At 39.5% G+C, this 20,456-nt stretch overlaps 1 protein-coding gene across 1 annotated transcript; it reads left to right on the plus strand.

Annotated features, from left to right (window-relative positions):
* The first annotated feature begins 45 nt into the window (after positions 1–45).
* LOC116521159 (collagen alpha-6(VI) chain-like) lies at positions 46–19,590 on the plus strand. Its single transcript, XM_032235856.1, has 7 exons — positions 46–489; positions 1,389–1,517; positions 10,237–10,327; positions 14,440–15,111; positions 15,701–15,797; positions 16,131–16,336; positions 19,418–19,590. The coding sequence occupies exons 1-7, from the start codon at positions 46–48 to the stop codon at positions 19,588–19,590; spliced, it is 1,812 nt and encodes a 603-aa protein (XP_032091747.1).
* The last annotated feature ends 866 nt before the right edge of the window (positions 19,591–20,456 follow it).

The raw sequence follows: 20,456 nt of genomic DNA on the forward strand, positions 1-20,456 counted from the left end.
AGCAAATGTCCAGTTTACCCAACTGAAGTGGTGTTCGCTCTTGACATGTCTGAAGATGTTACTCCAATTTCCTTTGAAATGATGAAAGGCATTATGAAGTCTTTGCTGAAGAATTTGAGCATTAGCAGAAGCAATTGCCCAACTGGTGCTCGGATATCAGTGCTTTCGTACAATACCACTATAAAGTACCTTATCCGGTTCTCTGACTTTCAGAGAAAAGATCTCCTTATGGAGGCAGTAGAGGGAATTCCTTTGGAGAGGTCTTCAGGCCAGCGGAATATTGGAAGAGCCATGCGCTTTGTTGCCAGGAATGCTTTTAAACATCATCGCCAAGGGGCTCTTATCAGAAAAGTTGCTATTTTCCTTACTGCTGGCTCATCACAAGATGCTGCTTCCATCAATACAGCTGTGCTGGAATTCAGTGCTTTAGATATTATCCCAACAGTCATTGCTTTGAGAGAAGCATCAAATGTCAGAGAAGCATTTTTGGTAAGGAGGTCATTGTCAGAAAAAATAACTTACAGGTTGATGAAGGAGTGTGACCAGAGAGGTGTTAATAGCAATGAAATCATGCCATAGATGTGGTTGTGACGAACATATTTTATCAGACTTATGTCTGTGAAGATTCTCAGTGATCTAATCAGAATTGCCTGGAAATTGATGGCATGAAATCATGCAACTGGGTTTTGATATGGTTTGTTAGAAATTCCCATCAGAGTTCTAACTAAATTCTGACTCCTCTCCATTCTCTAGTCTAGATATATTCTCCAGATGTTTGTTTTTAGAAAATATTTTCTTCTGATGGGAGGGGTCTCAAAAACATTTTCTTGATATGAGTGAATGATGTACTAACAATTCCTTAGATATGAAGGCCAATTGGGTGACTTTGGGCAAATCATTCTTTCTCCACCAAACTCACCTCACAGGGTTGCTATGGGGAAAATAGGAGGAGGAGAAAGGTGTTTGTCAAGATTGAATCACTTTGCTTCTTTCAAACTTAACACTTTTCAACTTGCCAATGACCTGGTAGGAGGGAAGGGGAAATAGAGTGTTGAGAATGGATCATGAAAGCTTGGCAAAGATCAATGCAGGTGTTTGAGAAACAGATGGACTATTCCCATAATAAAAGGACATCTCATAATTGGACAATGTGATCACCCAGAGGTGGAAAGAAAGGGAAGCTATTGCTTAAGTAAGCAAGGATTTGTGCAGGAAAAGCAGAAGTGGTTTTAATTCTTCAGTACCAAAATGGTGTATCCAATAAAATTTTACTTTTGGGAATTCAAAGCTCCTGAAAGTGTTTCTTTCTTTTGGATTCACTAATTGGGCAGTTGACATTAAACCAACTCTCCTTAACTTAGTGCAGCCTATTTGGATACATCTGACAGAGCTGTGACCTAATGATATCTGGAAATGAGAGGAAAGCTGTGGTGAAGCCTGGATCGGTCCCTCCATGGGAGGCACCAGCAGCAGCCCAAACTGACTCTGGGATGCAGACAGTGGTGACCCGATCCAAGGTGAGGGTGGACTAGATGGAAGAGCCACCAGTGCATGAGGAAGGAGCCATGGCAGGATCAATTTGCCTTGACTTGAAGACGTGATGGCTGAGTGGAGAGGGGAAGGCAGCCGAAGCAGAATTCCCCTTGATCCAGCCTGGAGTGGCCATGAATCGAGGGAGAAAATGGAAGGCCAGGGGGGCTGCAGACTAGGAATAAACAGTGAAATGAAAATTCCTGACAGCCTGCTGTAGCTGTTCAGAGGAGTAGCTGTGTGAGACATTTGTTGGAATGGAGATGCAGGGAGCGATGTTGAAGAAATCATCGGTCCTGGGAGTAGAACGTGGGACTGGCCAAGTGTTGACAACCTTGACTTCACACCAACTGTTGAGGCTGGGGAGCTTGGGCAAATGGCTGGGGTCCTCCTGGGGAGGGCAGCTGTCCTCCCACAGTTGCAGGACAAGCACAGGGGATCCTTGCAGCAGCAGGAACTCAAGCTCAAGCAGGTGGTGAGGCTGCCACTGGGTTACATACTTGTTTGGGATAAATAAAAACCCCTCCCTCTGAAAATTATGTTTGACGAGTGGCTGGAGAAGCTAACTTATTTTCTGAACTAGCTGTGGAACTATTTGGAGCTATATGGAACAATACCCAGATGAAATTCCCTGTGTAAATGCAATTATTTCAAATCTAGAATGCGAGGCAGCAGACTGGGTGATGTTTCTCCACTATGAAACAAGTTGGGGAATGTGGATGCATTCCTGAATAATCTTTGAGCTAGATTTGGAGACTGCACAAGCCTGCCTAGTAGAAGCTGGGATCCACGCTATAAGGCAAGGGAGTACACCAGTAGCTGAATACATTTGGGAGTTCTGCAGCCTGACTGGGAAGCTGAAGAGGTGGCCAGAACACTTGCTGGTCTATTACTTCTGAGACAGACTAAACAAGGAACTGTACCCAAACTGCCTGCCTTGGGGAATTCTGGACAACCTGGGCATGGTATCAATTGGTGATCATAGTGAAGCTAGACCTGTTGGAGTATCGACAACATGCAGCACAAGACCAAGAGAGATGCCTGATGGTGCACAAGGAACTGACAGCCCCTCCCTTGACTCCAAAGGGGAGTCTTGGCACCTTCCTGGAACCTACTTCTGATATGGGGAAAAAGGGCCATCGGGCTGCCAATTGCCTAGCCTGCAATCCATGTCAGCACCAAAGCTTCCGAGTCAATCAAAGGCCAAGAAGGCACCCAGAAGAAGGAGTAGAGGGTCGTGGAGGTCTCTCCCCCCTCCAGTGATGAGGATAAAACTCTGACCCCCAGCAATCGCAACCTGATCTATGAGAGGGACAGTGAGGGGAGGATGATCTGATGGTAAGTGTAACCATTGACCCATTGATCACACAGGTGGAGATGTTAGCATGGTAACCCAGCCAGTAACCCTGTAGGCAGGGAGCCACAAGGAGACTATTTGGTTTATAGTAGCCCCCAAAATGGCAGAGACTATGAAATTGAGATTGGTGTGGCTGAAGAAGTGGAACAGTTGACAGGAAGGACAACAAGTGGCACTTGAGGATTAAAGCAGGTGGATTGCAATGCACTTGGATGACGCACAAAGGTGGTGAAACACTGTTGGTGAGAGGAAATATAGAACCTGTGAATGCATTAGCTGGGAATGGCCAGGTAGGGCTGGCCATCCCAAAGGAGTACCAAGACCTAGATGAAGCATTTTGTGAGCGGGAATCAGACCTACTCCATCCCCATTGCTCTACCGACATTGAAATACTGCCTGGAGCAAAATTACTCAAACCAAAGATGTACTCAATGATTCCAAGGGAAATGGAGGAGCTCAGAAGCTTTGTGGATAAAAATCTAGCTAGGGGTTTCATCCAACTGGCAAAATCTAGGATGGCAGCACTGGTGTGCTTCATGTCAGGGTTTCAAATAGCATCCAAAAGTACATCACAGGCAAAGGATTCCTCAAAGTTCCAATTTATTAAGAGAATCATGTTAGCACATCTGGGAAAACTCGAATCTGAAAGCTTCCCGGTTTTCCCACCCAGTTGAAAGTTCAAGATCCTGAGAGTTTTTAGGAATCAAAAGTGACCTCCTAGCCGTGTGTCATGGCTTTGCTGTAGCATTTCCAGCCTCAAGCTTGTGGGAACATATAGTTTGGACCCTTTTCAGGCTAGGCCATCTCTCATAGTCAGGATGTCTTTGTTGCCGTTTAGCCAGGATTCATTTGGCAGTGGCGATTTCATTGCGGCAATCAGCTTGTCCTGGCTAGGGTTAGGTGGCTGCCTGGTCTGGCCATGGGTGGTGACTTGAGTGGCCATTTGGTTGGGGGGAATTATTGTGTGAATCACTCCTCCCTCTGACTGTCAAACTGCTGTTTCCTTCATAAGGTGCCAGCCAGCAAGTTCTTCCAGCAGGAATGTGCTTCAGTTCAAATGTAAATCTTCTGAAATATTGTGCCCAGCGGACTTGCTTTGGAGACAGCTTCCTGGGGCTTTTTAGGGCTTCGAGGTTTTTGTAATCAGTTGAGACCTCGAATAGCATGTCCCCCTCTCTAGAAAATGTCTCCAGGTAAGTCATGCCCAACAAACTGCATATGCTTCTTTCTTCCAAATGGCCCATCTTCTTTCAGTGGTGGTGAGGTTTTGGTAAGTGCACAGCAAGATTTGTCCCTCTTTGTTTCTTTGCAACAGCACTGCCACATCACTGGATCTGCCTGGATTATGAACTGCTGTTCTGGGTTGGGGTATTGCAGAATGGGCTCTTGGGCAAAGAGCCATTTTAATTTCTCAAATGCTTTTTGGCAGTCTATTGTCCACCCAATAGGCTGGTTTGGCTTTGGCATTGTTGGCAATGGCCCTGTTTTTAACAGTTTGGTTAGGGGCAGAGCGACTTCTGCAAAAGCTGGGATGAATTGCTGATAGAAATTAGCAAACATCAACAAACTTTGTAGCTATTTTTGGTTGCATGGGGGTTGACAGTCTACCCCAGCTTTCACTTTCTCTGTGTCCCCTCGCTGGAAATACGGTAGCCGATGTAATCCAGGGAGGTTTTGTGAATTCACACTTTGATAGTTTTGCGTAAAGCTTGGCGGCTGGAAGTTTTTACAGGACTTACGTGCTCTTCTAGGGTCTCCGTAAAGACGAGAATGTCATCAAGGTAAATGAGCATCCCCTTGTAAAGGTGCTCATGTAGTACCTTATTGATGAATTACACGAAGACTGCAGGGGTCCCTTGTAAGCCAAACAGCATGACTTTGAATTGGAAACTACCAAGGGGGCAGTTTAACATGGTCTTCCTTTCATCCCCCTCCCAGATTCGTATGCGGTAATACACTTCTCTCAAGTACAGCTTGGTGAACACCTTGCTTTTGGCCAACTGATTCAACATGTCCTTCATGAGGGGTAGGGGGTGGGTGCTTTCTGCACAAACTGTGTTAATGCCCTGTCTTGGGCATTATAAATTTGGCTTTGATAGCAAAGGGGTGGATGGTTGTACTTACCATCAGGTTTTCTTCACTGCTGTTTTCCTCTTCTGAGCCAGGAGAGGTTTTCCCATCTGGCAGGCTGGGGAGAGACTTCTTCCGCTTGATAGGCAAGATGACTCTTTTTGGGTGGTTTTCGTAGGGTTCTCTTTGTTCCACTAGTGTTTTGGGTCCGTGTTTGTAGAACTGGTGATGGGGCCAAGCATCCAAACACTCTGTGCCCAGGTTGATAACACTGGTAACATTTTATTGCTCCAGCTGATTTTGGGGGAAGCATTTCAGCTTGCTTTGTTTGGGTTCAGCAGCCCAGAGGTCTTCTGACAGGATTTTCGATGGTAGGTTTTCGATGGGGGTGGAGCTCATGGTCCAGAATAACTGCGGTAGTGTGCCAATTCTGGATGCGCTTTGGCACACTTCTAATGCTACATGCCTTTCTCAGCTCAGGATCTAGGGCATTCTTGAACGTGTGCACAAGGAATTGCTCTGGCCAATCCTGTAGTTTTCCAGCCACCCTTCTAAACTTCCAAACTAATTTCTTCATGGGCCGGCTGGCCTGCCTCAATCCTTGGATTTACTCTTCCTCTTCCGGACTGTGGTTGCAGTTGGACCAGTTGGAGGGGTCGCTACTTGGGATTGAAACACCCAAGCATCTGCATCAGTGCCATCTGCTGAAGGGGAACTGACATCCACTGATACTGCACCCATCCTTGGCCCAGGAAGAAAGCCCACCTAGGCTGGCTAGGGATTGGTATTCCCCAAAAGCTTTGCTGCTGGTTGACCTCCCCAGCCCAGGTACTGGGCCATCTGTGCCCTGGGGTGAAAGGGGACTGCCGTTGGACTTGTTCTAGTGGAGAGGTTGTGGGATGACCTGCTTTTCACTGTAGAAAGGGGATTTGGGAGGAATCCCCACTCCAGTGTGTTGTGGAGTCTCAACCCAGGAAGGTGAACTTTGGCTGTGCCAGGGTCCACCTAGATAGTTCAGAGCTAAGGCAAGGTTGATTCCATTCATATTAAGCTGTCCAAATTGGTCTCAGAGGCTGGCCAATGACTGACTGCGTGACAGTGGCAGGAATTCCCAATCTTCAGAGTGCCCGGTTGGTGTCTGCTTTGCTCCCCTACACTTGTGAGTCGAGGCCAGTCCTTCACCCATCTGTGGTTCTAATAGCAACTCCTTAGGGGAGGTAAATCCCGCAGCTGCGCCTTGCAGAGTCACGTCCAGTTGCGAGGTGTGCCCAGGAGCCGGCTCTTTGTGCCTAGCTTCCAGCTGGCGTTCCCTCTCTGCGGCCTTTGCAGTGGCCTCCATAGCTTTCACCATGCCTTGGGAAGGCAAGTAGATGGTCTCGACATATATAGTGTTCCATTATCTACTGCTTCCTCTGTGGGCTTCTTCTCTTCCTTCAACTTCCCCGAGTCTTTATGCCACCTGGGTTCAGTGGCACCCACAAATCCATCACATGGTCAATTGTCCCTTAGGGTGTTACCAATTTCGGGTGATGCTTTTCAGGTGCAAGGAGCACCTGTGGTGTCCATGCAACTAATCAACTAAATATTGCATGAGCACCTGTATAAGGAAGTGCTGGTGTACCTGTTGAGATCCTCATTATTCTGAGATTATGGAAGCTCACATAAAGTTAGTGCAGGAAATGTTAAGAAAATGATCAAAAGTCAAGCTCTACCCTAAATTATCCAAATGCTACTTCCACAAAACCAGTTTGGACTACTTGTGGTACTGCATGTCCAGTGAGGGAGTGGAGATGGATTCTGGAAAGGTGAAAGTCATGCTAGAGTGGGAAGATCCCTGGACCAAAATGCAACTACAGTGTTTCTTGGGCTTTGCCAACTTCCATCACCAATTTATCCCCACATTTGCAGAGATATATCTGCCTATACTGAATTACTAAAAATGGGCAGGGTGTGTGAAACCCAAGCCGAGCCAGCCACTTAATTGGACTATAGAATGCCAAGTGGCTTTCAAAAAGCTTATATGGCTTTTTGCAGGGAAGCCAACCCTTAAACACCTGAAACTGGAGGAACCATTTCTAATACAAGCTGATGCTAGCAATATGGTGGTGGGTGTTGTTCTGTTCCAAAGAATTGCAAAATGGATGCTGCAACCATGCGGCTACACTTCCTGGAAATTGACTGACACCGACAGACATTAGGCGGTGTGGGAATATGCTGTTCGATGGACAGTGATGACTTGGAGCAATTACTGGAAGGCAGTAAAATCCTTTTGAAGTGTGGACTGACCACAAGAACTTAGAAGCCCTAAAAAACCCAAGGAAGCTGTCCCCTAAGCAAATACAATGGGCTCAGAACTTTAATCAGTTCAATGTCACCCTTTGGTACTTGCCAGGGGGGAAGAATTTACTCACTGATGCACTCTCTAAGAATCCCCAATACAAAAGTACCTGGGTGGAAATAATTGACTCCATTATCCCCTCCTGGCAACTGGCAGCGCAGATCTCCACAAGACGGTAGTCACCAACCACTCAGCAATTGAAAGTGTGCTGACCCAATGGCTAAAGAAAACCCTGAAAGAGGATGCATGGTTCCACAAAAATGAGCTAATGATGAGAAAGGACCTGGTATGGAAGGGAAACAAACTATATCTAATAGCCAGCCAGAGGACCCAGAGCCTATAAACAAGCCACAACATAAAGCCGGCAGGCCACTTTGGGATTATAAGAACCATTCACTTGGTTAAGAGGCAGTTCTGGTGGCCCAAGATGAAGAAAGACCAGCTGCCCGGTGTGCATGTCCATAAAGCGATTGCCAGGGAAAACTCCTGTGTGCTATTTGTCTTGTTAGCCGATAGCTGACATTCTTCAGTACCAAAATGGTGTATCCAATAAAGTTTTACTTTTGGGAATTCAAAGCTCCTGAGAGTGTTTTCTTATTTTGGGTTCACCAGTTGGACAGTTGACATTGTGTTGTCTATGTCTGCATCCTGAATTATTTGTAAAAATAATAAAGGTGGAATACAAATAAATAAAAATAAATAAATTACAGTAATTCATTTCCCAGAGTGGTTAGCTGAAACAGTGTCAATTGAGAGATCAAAGTGAGTGAGACACCCATTCATTTTCTGTCACCCACATCTTGTTTCTGAAACTTAACTTCTTCTCTCTCCTCCCAAATATCAAGTAGCAGGAAAAACCCACTGCACATATGTGAGGCTACATTTATTTAATGCAGGAAATCTCTAGCAGTAGAGAAAGGTTACATGGAATTAAACCAGTATAGCAAATTAATTCCAAAAAATTAATCAACATATCATTTAAGGTAATGGAAAACAGATAGGCAAATTCACATTTAAGCATTAAGTTGAATGTCAAACATGCAATTATAATCTCAACAACAAAAACTGAATAGTGAAATTTGAAGACTATTATATTTTTAATTTATTTATTTATTAAAACTTCAAACCTTTTGCCACTTGATCTCAGAAAAGCAAAAGTGTACTTGGCTTATAGACTCATTTAAAAAAACAACAACCAGAAAAAAAGAAAAATAATGCAGGGTTGGAGATCATTGATCTATTTATCTGTATGTTGGAGCAGTGGATAGTTAGACTTGGTTTGTGTTGTGTAGTTTCTTATTTCTAATATATAATTAGTAATCACAAGGCTTAATTCAATTTTACTTGGTCATTTGTAGTTAGTTATATGTAAAAGAAAATCTGAAGCTAAAACTTATCCCTTTTGATTATAGGATTTGGACAATCAATAAAAAAATAAATCTCTTTCAACCTCAGAAACTGTACTTGACAATTTTTTATTTTAAAAACTGTAATATTCAGAAACATGCAGACCCATGATATAACTAATGCATGCTGAGGATAGCAACAACAGAAGTTAATCCAGGATTATTCTTGCATTTTAATTGTTGTATGATGTATTTTAGAGAGCCAAATTCCATTCTAGATTCCCATTCTAAAGTATAATGATTTTTACAGAATCTTGAATTTTACTCTGATTTCTTGCCAGATTTTTAAAATCCTTTTGATTTAGTTTCAGAAGTTGTAAATTGACAGCACTAAAGGAAATAATTAATTGCTTTTGAACCAACTGTAAAGTAGCAGGCCATATTGAAAGATATCCAGCTAACCCTGAAGGGATTATTTTGTTTGGGTATTAGCAAGGCATATATTTTTTCCTATGAATAATGCCTTGTGTGACCTTGATTTGCCTCCATGAATATAAAATTTTAAATTTTCTACAGCACTGAGTGAATCTGTTCTTTTTCTTTTAAAAGAATGGGAATCATAAGACATCTCTATGAAAATATGAAAGTACATCCAGAGCCATCCATTTAAATTAAGATTAAGATTAAATTAGAACATGGTGCATGTTTCTGTTTGGTGAGTGGAATTCTATAGAAGGGCATGTAGCAGAGGTGCTACACTCTATAGTGTAGCAGGGTTGCTCCCGGTTCAGCTGGTAGTAGCTGCAATGGGAAGCTTCGCCCACCACCCAGATGCTCTACTCACAAGCAGAAGAATTGTACACATGCGGGAGCATACCCAAACCAGTAGTAAAAAAATTAGCAATCCACCACTGGAGTGTATGTGTCTTTGTGGATTTTTTTCTTCCATTATCACGTTCCCAGCAACGGCAAATATTAGCATTATTTTGACCATTGATGTGCAATCTGAGTTCTGAATTGGGAAGTTCAGCAATGGACTGGGGAGAGACATCAGATGGCTTTATATATGGAGGCAAATCACACCCTTTCCCCAGCATATATGTTATTCATACTTGAAGCCAAATTTATGTGACTCTACATTTTGAACCAAGGGACAACTGAATCTTCTCATCTGAAATTTAGAATGTTATGAATTTTTCAGTGCAATTATCTGACAAATAATAATTCTAAAATGTTTATTGGCAAAACTGTTGTAGAAAGATGGACCTTTACTTCCAGATTGTCAGATTAAGATTTAAAATAAAAGAAAGCTGTTAGCATCAGCTGAATGTTTTTGATGTCCACTCCACTTTCTAAAACATGGCATATATATTAACATTATTTGTCTTCCTGCTATTAAACAGACTGGGGCTTTCCTTTGATTCTAATATTTTGATATACTCTCAGCTATGGGCTTTAATGGGCCCTTGAAATCCCTTTCTAGTTACATAAGTTTATATTTCTGTGTGTGCATGTGCATGTGTAAATAAAATACCTTGCGGTTCAGAAAATATTTTCAATGCATTACTTCTTGTATTATCTTCTCCTTTATCTAGACAGATGATACTGGTCGATTTAAATTGTTTGTTTGGGAATCCAAGGATGAACAGAGATTGAATTATGTTTCACTTTGTTCTCTCTGCTATGGTGAGTTCATTGATTTTCTTATTTCTTAAAATGGTATATATATACAATTTTCTCTGTGTGTCTCATAAATACGCACATGCACACACTAGGTCTTTTAATTTCAGAACACAAATTTCCTTCATCTGTTTGTATTTGGATCTAGCAAGCATCAGATATTCTCTGGTAAAATTGAACAAAAAGGAGATGTCATGTGAACATCATAGGTAAAAACAATGATGATGAAAAATGATAGAATGGATAGTGCACACCAGTGGTGGGTTTCAAAAGTTTTTGGAACCTCTTCTGTAGGTATGGCCTGCTTTCCGGGTCCACTGGTGGAATCTCTTCTAACTGGTTTGGTAGATTTGACGAACCGGTTCTACCGAATAGGTTAAGGTGACCAGACGTCCCGCTTTTGGTGGGAAAGTCACAATTTTTCAAAATTTGTCCCGTGTCCCACTGCGTGTTCAAAAAGTCCCGATTTAAAAAGGATGCCGTTAATTTTTTTTTTATTTCTCTGAAGTGTCATTCCCGATGTGGCCTTTAGAGGGCAGTGGTTTCCCTCCCTTCGCTCGGCTTGCTCGCAGCGCCTGACGAGGGGCGAGGCTCGTCCCTCCCCTCCTGCTCTTCCAAACATGATCATATCTCCCTTCCTTTCGATTTGGTTGCTTTTCTCTGGTCTCCTTTTGGTGAGGTGGGGGGGAGAAGATCTGTCATGTTCCTTCCTTTAAAAAAAATGGGGGGAAACCCAGGATTTATTGCAAATAAAGAAATCCATCCCAAATGGATTGGGAGACGGGATGGGGGGGAGTGGGAATTAGGGGAAAGGGGGATTTTCTTCCCATGCCTTGGATTTCATTTATTATTTTTAAAAAGTTGCTTTTCTTGTATTTCCTTTGCTCGTTTGTTTGGTTGAGGGGGGGATGAGTGGAGGAAAAAAAGAGAGAGATCTGGTAGCTTGAATTGGTGCAGCTGGAATTGAGGCTGTGGCATGGGGAGGGCAGTGTCTGTGTGTATAATTTGGAAGAGGCAGGGGGATGGAGATTTCCTTCTCTCCATTGCTCTTCTCTCGTCTCCTTCTGTCGGATGGGGTTGGGAGTGGGTGGGTGGGGGCATACGATCCCTCTTATTTTTTTAATCTATCCCTTTCGTACTTTGTGATCTCCGATCCCCCTCCCTCCCCCGCACCCCCTCCCTAGGTTCCCCCATTCCTCCTGAGATCTTGTAATTGCTGTATCCGAGCACTTAACAGCTGCAAATAAAAGACTCTACTAGAAATTCCCCTTTTGTTGCTGGTAAAAATTGTACACACACACACACACACACACACACACACACACATTTTGACTGCTCTTTTTGTGCATCCAGTGTGAAGTGAGCAGGAATGAAGGCTGGACACACACACACACACACACACACACACACACAGATTAATAACCCCTGTTTTGCAGCCCCAGACTCTTAAAAACTCATCCAGCCTTCCCCCTTTTCATCCATCCATCAATCTTCATTCTTTAGATTTCTCTACACATTTCTCTATTTATCGTATTAAGTCTATCTCTTTTTTAAAATTATTATTCTGCTGGTCTTCCTGGGCAGCCTTGATGCCCCCCCCCCAAAAAGAGGCAAATTAGAAATTTAAATTTTCATCCAGCATGACTAAGGTGTGCTTTATCCAATTTTCTCCTCCTGAGCTTCTGAGGGCAAGGGTAGTCTACCTGCCAACATCAGGAGTCATGGGAAAGGAGCAATATAGGGGGATTTACAAACTATATTCGTGTAGACTTTCTAAAGAGATTTAGCGATGATGGCATAATAAGATGTGACAAGGCTTGCGTGATGCCATATAATGAACTTGGCTGCATTGAGTCATTAAAAAAAAACCTTACTTTTTTTAAAGGAGGCGTTCTATTTAGGAACCGTCTCCCTGCTTCCCCTTTGCAGATTCTGCTTTAAAGCAGTGGTCCCCAACCAGTGGTCCGTGGTGGACCACTGGTGGTCTGTGAGAAAATTTTGGTGGTCTGCAGATATTAACATCTATATCATTCTGGATTGACTTGGAGTGCCTGCCTGCTGGTAAGTGAGCCGGGTTTTTTTCTTTTATTTTTTAATGTATTTTAAAATAATATTTTATTTATTGTGCATAGGATTTTTTAAAATAGTTTTATTCTATGTGGATTCTTTTTTTAAATTGTCTTAGACTATATTTTAAATAGTCAGGAGTCATTGACACTGAATTTGCACTTTTAATAATCAGGAAGCACATACTGAGTTTCTTTGAAAAAAAATCCAATAATTTAAAAATCCAATAATTTGTTTCCTAGTATAATTTGATTGCTTATTAGTAACCTATGACTATCACTAAGTGTTGTAGCTTATGATTCTTGATGAATGCATTTTTTTTCTTTTATGTACACTGAGAGCCTATGCACCAAAGACAAATTCCTTGTGTGTCCAATCACACTTGGCTAATAAACTATTCTACTCTACTCTACTCTACTCTACTCTACTCTACTCTACTCTACTCTACTCTACTCTACTCTACTCTACTCTACTCATTTCTATTTCAATTCTAATAAGGAGTTTAGCTTCTCTCTCTTGAAAATGTAAGCTAGCATAAGGCATTATAATGCAAGCTAGCCTTAGCAGTTCATTTAGTGACCAAAGTTACAATGGCATTGAAAAAAGTGACTGATGACCATTTTTCACACTAAGTGACCATTTTCACACTTAGCGACCATTGCAGCATCCTCATGGTCACTCGATCAAAATTTTGATGTTTGGCAACAGTTACAATTTATATTTGTAAATTGTAGTTATGTTGAAATAAAAAAAAATATTACAATACTATTTTTGCGTTGTATGAAAATTTTTGTTGCTCCGTATAAAATTTTTAATCAAGCCCCCTCCCCCCCCGGTCAAAGGTGTCCCTCTTTACCAATCTGAAAATCTGGTCACCTTAGAAAAGGTATGAACTGGTAGGAACCCACCTCTGGTGCACACTTATGTATAATGCAGTTCTTTGCCATTTGTATCTCCATCCTGGCATCAGATATACTTAAGTTCATAGGTTAAATAGTTTCAGTGATATTTCTTGCTCACCTCACAGATATTTATGACTAAGATGAAAGCTAAGACTTTGAATGATCTGGCACTTTGCTGGAAATTTAGAAAACAAGATATCTTGCTTAGTTGGCTTACTGATCAAAATCTTTCGGGGAACGGTGCTAATAAGAAAAAAAGGGAATTGTAATCCAATACATGTGGAGAGTTTGAAACTGGAAGGCTACCATAACCTTAAGTGTAATGTACATTTATTATATGGAGAAGGTATTCTACCTGTGGACCATGATTCATTATTTGGTTTTTATATATTATTTAATTTTTTTAAAGAAATAGTATAAGTAATTTCCTATGAACAGAAGATATGGCTAAGTTAAATAGGATGATTTATAACTAATATTTTGTGCAAGTTAATATGTTTTTATTTACTTAGCATATTGCTTTTATTTGGTCTGTTATTTTACTTTTATTTCATAAAATGCCTTGATACTCATTATGTCGCTTGCTTCTACCAGAGGCATTAGCAGTAGGGGTTAAAAAAAATAAGAAGCAACTACAACTCTGTGCTTGAACACTTTCCCCTTTTTACATGTGTTGTGCAGGTAACACAATGAAAAAAGGGACATGGTTTCAATTGCATAGGGACCATTGTGACTTTTTGGTGCCCAGAATCTGGTCTCTGGATGCTGCTGGTTTATAGTTTTTAATATAATGTTAAACTGATCAATCAATTAGTTTCTTGACCATAAGAAATAAATACATTCAATCAATCAATGTGCAGAATACTCTCATCACATAGACAGACATTTTAAAATATGAATAAAGTTCTAATCACAACTACCCTAAGTACCTTTAAATATACCTTCTCAAACTAGGTCCCTTCAAATTTAATAAAACTATAATTTTCAGTGTTCCTACTCATAGCATTTCTTGTGTCTGTGTGAAGGTAATTTCAAATTCATTTGTTGAGAAACATTTATAAAAGAGAAACCAAGCAAAATATAATCTCTGTACATTCAGCTTTTCAGTCACTTCATGAAAATAGTCATTATTTTGTGCTTCTTCCACAGATGCATGTAACCCCGTTTCACAATGTGAAATAGTGGATCCCCCTCCAATTAATATAAATATGGATGTAGCTTACATCATGGATGGGTCTCAGGATGTCAGCAGTGAGGAGTTTGAAACAATGAAGGAGTTTGTGAGCAAAATGTTGGATTATTTTGCTATTGCTTCACTACCTGTTGAGTCAAACAAAGGAGCAAGAGTGGCTCTGGTTCAACACGCTCCACCAAATTTCTCAGGGACTGAATTATCAAGTTCAGTATCTTTAGAGTTTAACTTGACTACATACAATACTAAGGATCTGATGAAAATGCATATACAGGAATCACTTCACCAGCTGGAAGGTTCATCAGCTGTGGGTCATGCTCTAGAATGGACCATTAATAATGTGTTTTTGGAAGCTGATAGGCCAAGAAAGCACAAGATCATTTTTACAATACTGGGAAGTAAGACAAGTGCCTGGGATAGAGAGAAACTTCTGAAAATGTCATTGGAAGCCAAATGCCGAGGATTCACCATGTTCACCTTGGCCCTTGGCAGTGAAACTGATGATTCAGAAATGACAGAACTCTCCAGTGTTCCAGTGGAGCAGCACCTATTACAGATGGGCAAAGTTCATAAGTTTGAATTGCTATATGCTCTAAGGTTTAGCCAGGCCTTCTTAAAACTTTTGAAAAGTAAGTGGTATACTTTAATTCCTTTTGTGGGACTGTTTGTTGATGCCTGACACACTTATTATTTTGACATCTACATGGATTGTTAGAGATGTGACAACATGCCTTGTTATATATGACAATCTAGGAAAATAAGCTTGGATGCAATCACATTCTGATTTGCTAAGTGACATTAAGCCATTCTTTGTCTCAGCAACCTCTTACCCAAGCCTATGAGCAAATATCTAATGTAGGAGTGGGGAACTGTGACCCTTTATGATCTGTGGACTTCAGCTCCCAGAATTCCTGAGCCAGCCATGCTTTGAATGATCTGGTACTATAAAGCTGAGCTGGAAATTTTAAAAGCTGGCTCTGGAATTATGGGAGTTGAAGTCCACAGGTCATAAAGGGGCCATAGTTTCCCATCCCTGATCTAATGGAATGTATATACATGTGACAGAGGAATGCAGGACATAACTCACTACTAAATCTCCTCAAATAATAGAATATGAACATGCAGACATTTGTTTAAACACAATCAGTATTTTTATTTATGAATAAATAATTTATTGTAGTATTCAACTCTAAACAGTGTCTTTCCCCATCCTCCCAGGGGAATTGAATATTTATCCTCCTAAAAACCTGGAAGAAAAATGTGACAATCTGAATCGAGGAGACAACTATCAGCAAGCTGTAGGGATAACTGACAGGTACAAAAATCAGTTCTTCTTCATGAGAAGCAAATGGTAATAATTGCATAGGCCTTAGCTGATCAGAATGTCCTAAGTTGGATAATGATATACCAGAGGTGGGTTCCTACCAGTTCACACCTATTCGGTAGAACTGGTTCATCAAATCTACTGAACCAATTAGAAGAGATTCCACCAGTGCACCCGGAAAGCAGGCCACACCTACAGAAGAGGTTCCAAAAATTTTGGAAACCCACCACTGTGATATACCAATCTGAATTAAAGACTCCTCGGGTATAATTTTCAAAATTGTGTAACTAAAGCATTATCTTTTTGCTCCTTTTCCCTTTATAGGATTCTATTTCCTGGATTGAAACATAATGATTTGTTGCAACCTTCAGAATTATCCAGGAAAAACGTGCAAAACAAAAATTTAAAGATCACCCAAGGACCAAAAGAAGAACAGTATGGTCAAATAGAAAATAAATACTTCACCAGCATCAGTATGCAAAATGGGACAGAGACTGAAGAACATTTTGAGGAAGTACAAAGTGCAAAGAGTATGTATATATGGATGCACATTATATAAATGGGGATGTTAAAAATTGTCTACTGGGTGATTTTATAAAAACTCTCTAAAATGTGAAATGTTGTCTATCATTATAATGATACATTAAAGATGCGATGCCTGCCATGTGTATACTTAATGTTGGGGAAGTTTTCAGAAAAAACAGCCTACAGCTCAGTTCCTAAAACTAAAGGAGACGCTTATACATTTTAGTAATCAGTTTTGTTTTGTGATCAAAGGCTGTCAGAGTTAATTCTGGCAACAAGAGTTGAGACATAGAAGACATGTACCCTATTTCTTCCCATCTCCTTTATTTTTCTTCATCATGTTCTGCACTAAAGTAGTTAGACATGTCATTCAGTGGAACTTACTATGTTTGACAAAAGTAAAAGTTATACCTGAAAATGTGTTTAAACTGAAATTCTTCCTTTTATTGATCTGAAATCTCTAGAGAATAGTCTGTTGGTCAGCAAGCATTTCCACTTAAGTCCAAGTCCATTTTAATTTTGTTGTTTTTACATTTTTGCATACATTTTTTTAAAATTTGTTCACAGTTTTTAAAATGGAAATACCTCATTGCTTTGAATTCCTCTTTGTATATTATGAAGATATCCCTGCTATTAGGTACTATAATTCCTTTCTTATCCATCTTGGAAGACCATAGAATTAGGATTATGGACGCTATAATCAAGCATACTTGGAAGGCATCAGATGACAGAGAAAAGGCTGATAGAGAAATATTTTAATTATGTAGGTTTGGAACTGATCAATTAAACCAGGACCATTTATTATTAGGCTTTCAAAATAGATAGTGCAAGAGATACACCATCCATACCTATAAAAATAATAATAATAGCCAAGTAATATACAGAAACATATATTTCTGGAGGAAAGAACAGAAAAGAATTATACTTAGAAAACCTAGAGTGGCAGCATATTAGTTGTAGAGTAAAGGAAATTGATAGAAAAGGCTGCATTTTGTACACTAACTTGAAGGGAGGGGGAAGAACTCTTTTGAGTCAAAGTACTGTTTCATTTTATATATACGTATAGCACTCACCAAATTTCCTTTTTTTCTTTCATCAATCTAACCAAAATTGCATGAAGATTGAAGAAACATGATGCTTATATTCTGATGAAGGTCCAATTTTGTTTACCTTAATTGAGAGAAAAATATGATTAAGCAAATAGGCATTGAAGAAGTTAAGGAGTGTATAGAATGAATTTACACAATGAATCTTGCCTTTTCATTCCACCAATGTCTACAACATCCTTTGCCTAATTTCATAATGTTGGATTAGTTAGGATTATTACTGGAGAGATTTTAAACTATCATAGCCATATCCTTTGAGGGAGATGGGTGGTTCAGAAATGTGAAACAAACAAACAAACAAATAAACAAACAGCTGGAGGTTTTCAAGAAAAGATTGAACAACCATTTGTCCAAGATGGTAGGAGGACTCCTGCCTTGCATGGATAGTCTTCAATTCCTTTAAACCCAATGATTCTATGAATCTTACTGGTAAGTATATGTAGTTAACCATGTCTGGAATTGTTCCAAGGAGAGAGACACAGCAAGAACTCCCTATTGAAGATGCTGCAGAACAAATATGGCAAGAAACCTTTGCTAACTTGTATTCAAAGGAACTGTTGAACATTCAAAAAGCTTGTTAGGATGATATTATTCATTTTAAAAAAGCCATACTTTGATTTTTTTTTAAATCAAAGCAAATGACTATATAAAGACTTTTTGTTTCATAAGGAGATTAAACTTATTCTAGACAGGAAACCTAATTAAAGTGTAGAAAAGCCAGGAAGCTGTATGTCACTGGAGACATGAGTATACAGTGCAACACAGGACATTACACAGTATATTCTTTAATTACCTCAAGATAAAATAAGTACAGGGATACACACTCTTCAGGAGAAATACTGCACAATTCTCTCCTCTTTGAAATTACATTTCAAGAGCTGATGGGAAAAAAATGTAGAACCTCTCTTTCAAACTGTCTTGCGAGGCTTGAAATAAGTGTACGGCTTCTGCTTCTCATTGCAGAGAGTATTTCTATCTGCCGGTAATGGAAGGGGTGCTTGAAGACTTACTTGCCTCTGGATTTTTCTCTCACTAGAAATGAAGACATGAGGGCCTTTTCAATTCTGGTGCATCAACCTTAGCATGATTTTTTAAAAGAAAGGTTTCCCAGTGCTGGATGCTATTTCCTGTTATGTTCCAAATTTTAAGAAATAATTTTTCTTAGTCCTACATTATACTGGCTTAAGGAATTTCATTATTGGAGTTGTTTTTAAACTCATTGATTTCTTATATTTTGTATGTAAGCTGCTTTGGAAATCTTTGGACTAAAATGGAAAGAAAATTAACAATAATAAATTAGGATAGAGTTGTGGAGGGTAGAATGAAAACAAAACTGAGTTTGACAGCTGAGAAAGCCTGCGCAGGCAATAACCCACATCAAGCCAAAGATAAGCCAGCACCTCTATATTTATGAACTCGACAGACTCTTTTCTCCATGATGCCAAGAAATAAAAAAAATCAGTAAGAGGATGTGGGACACAGTTCTACACAGCAGCTTGCTTGACATAAACTTCGTAAAAATGATTGCAACTACAAAAAAGCCCTTGTATATAGGCAGATATTAAATTTTACAATACAATGAGAATATAAAAAATGAAAAGAAAAATCAGAAAAATAAAAAAGTAAATAAATAAGAAAATAGAAAATTGATTTCTGCCTCCTCCACCCAAGTAATTGTTATGGTACTCTCTTCCCCTTAACTCTTTTTAACCTCACTCATAAATCTTCATTTCAGTTCTTTTCTTCTTTTCATGCAAGGCTTCCAGTGCAAAGTTTTTATTGTTTCTATGAAACTGCCTTATTCTAATCATTAGCCAGTTATGGTTGTAGGCTGATGCTTAATTTGTGACTGTATGTATAGTACATTTTTGTACGACATGAATTCTTATCTCTAAATTTCCCACTCTCTTATTCTTGACAGCAAGATTCATCATGATTGATCTCATGTCACTAACCAAAAAGCATTATTTTTTTTTGTAGATTCTTGTTCAAAAGATATGGACAGTGGCGAGTGTGAAAATTATACTCTGAAGTGGTACTTCCATAAACAGCAAAACATGTGCTTCCAGTTCTGGTATGGTGGCTGTGGTGGAAATAAAAATAGATTTGAAACTCAAGAAGAATGTGATGCTTTATGTGTGGTATCCTTATAGTATGCCTAGCTATGTGCTATATAAGAAAACAGTAGAATGAACCAAATATAAATTAAATTCTTTTTGCAGAGACAAAATCTGCACAACTCATATTTGCTTGAATGCAAATTTTAAACAACAAGCACTCTTGTGGAATTTTAAAGGTCAGTATATTTTTGAAGATCAAAAATTGTGTATTGTCAACTTCTTAGTCCATAGGAATTAGTTTTCTGATGACTTTTGTTCTTTGCTAGACTAAAGTTAGAAGTCTGTTCCCAATTACCTTAATAATTCCTGTTGTACTCAATGTATTGTACTGTAATACAGTAAGATTTCTGTTTCATTTTTAATGCCATTGTAATTCTATGCTTTCAGATTACCTACTTTGTGAATATTGAAAGAATTATGTGAATGAATAAAGAACATTTAATAAGGATTACAGAATGAATAAAAAGTTGATATTGCTTTACAGTAGCTAAATACATGTTTTGTTCAAAAGAAAAACAAAACAAAATATGGTATTTCAGACAATTGTATGTTTATCTTTGATAAAACTTAATACAGAAATGTATTTTGTATTCTAAGATGCATGCAAAAGTACAGGCAATTTTTAATATTGATTTTTGTTAGAAATAAACACTGAATAAAAATATCTCTTCTTCCTAAAATCAAATGGTTTGAGCATTTTTAACAAGCCTGTTTCATTTAAGTTATAGAAATAATGAGAGCCTATGGTCCCAAAAGTTCCATAAAAGGTATCACTTTTATATCCAACTAAACAAGACAAATCCCTAAAATCATCTTCAGATGAGGCATCCAGAGGAAAAACAATTGGGGAAGAGAGGAATGATGGAAGCAATGCCTTGTTATTGTAATGCTAGTCCCAC

This window comes from Thamnophis elegans, chromosome Z, assembly GCF_009769535.1.
Source record: "Thamnophis elegans isolate rThaEle1 chromosome Z, rThaEle1.pri, whole genome shotgun sequence".
NCBI classification, from domain to species: Eukaryota; Metazoa; Chordata; class Lepidosauria; order Squamata; family Colubridae; genus Thamnophis; species Thamnophis elegans.

What these genes read in the sequence shown, in the direction of transcription:
- LOC116521159 (XM_032235856.1), top strand. Translation starts at nt 46, where the DNA reads ATGTCTGAAGATGTTACTCCAATTTCCTTTGAAATGATGAAAGGCATT. An exon ending in GCTGTAGGGATAACTGACAG is followed by an intron (nt 15,798 to 16,130) that starts GTACAAAAATCA and finishes TTCCCTTTATAG; the next exon opens with GATTCTATTTCCTGGATTGA. An exon ending in GGAAGTACAAAGTGCAAAGA is followed by an intron (nt 16,337 to 19,417) that starts GTATGTATATAT and finishes TTTTTTTTGTAG; the next exon opens with ATTCTTGTTCAAAAGATATG.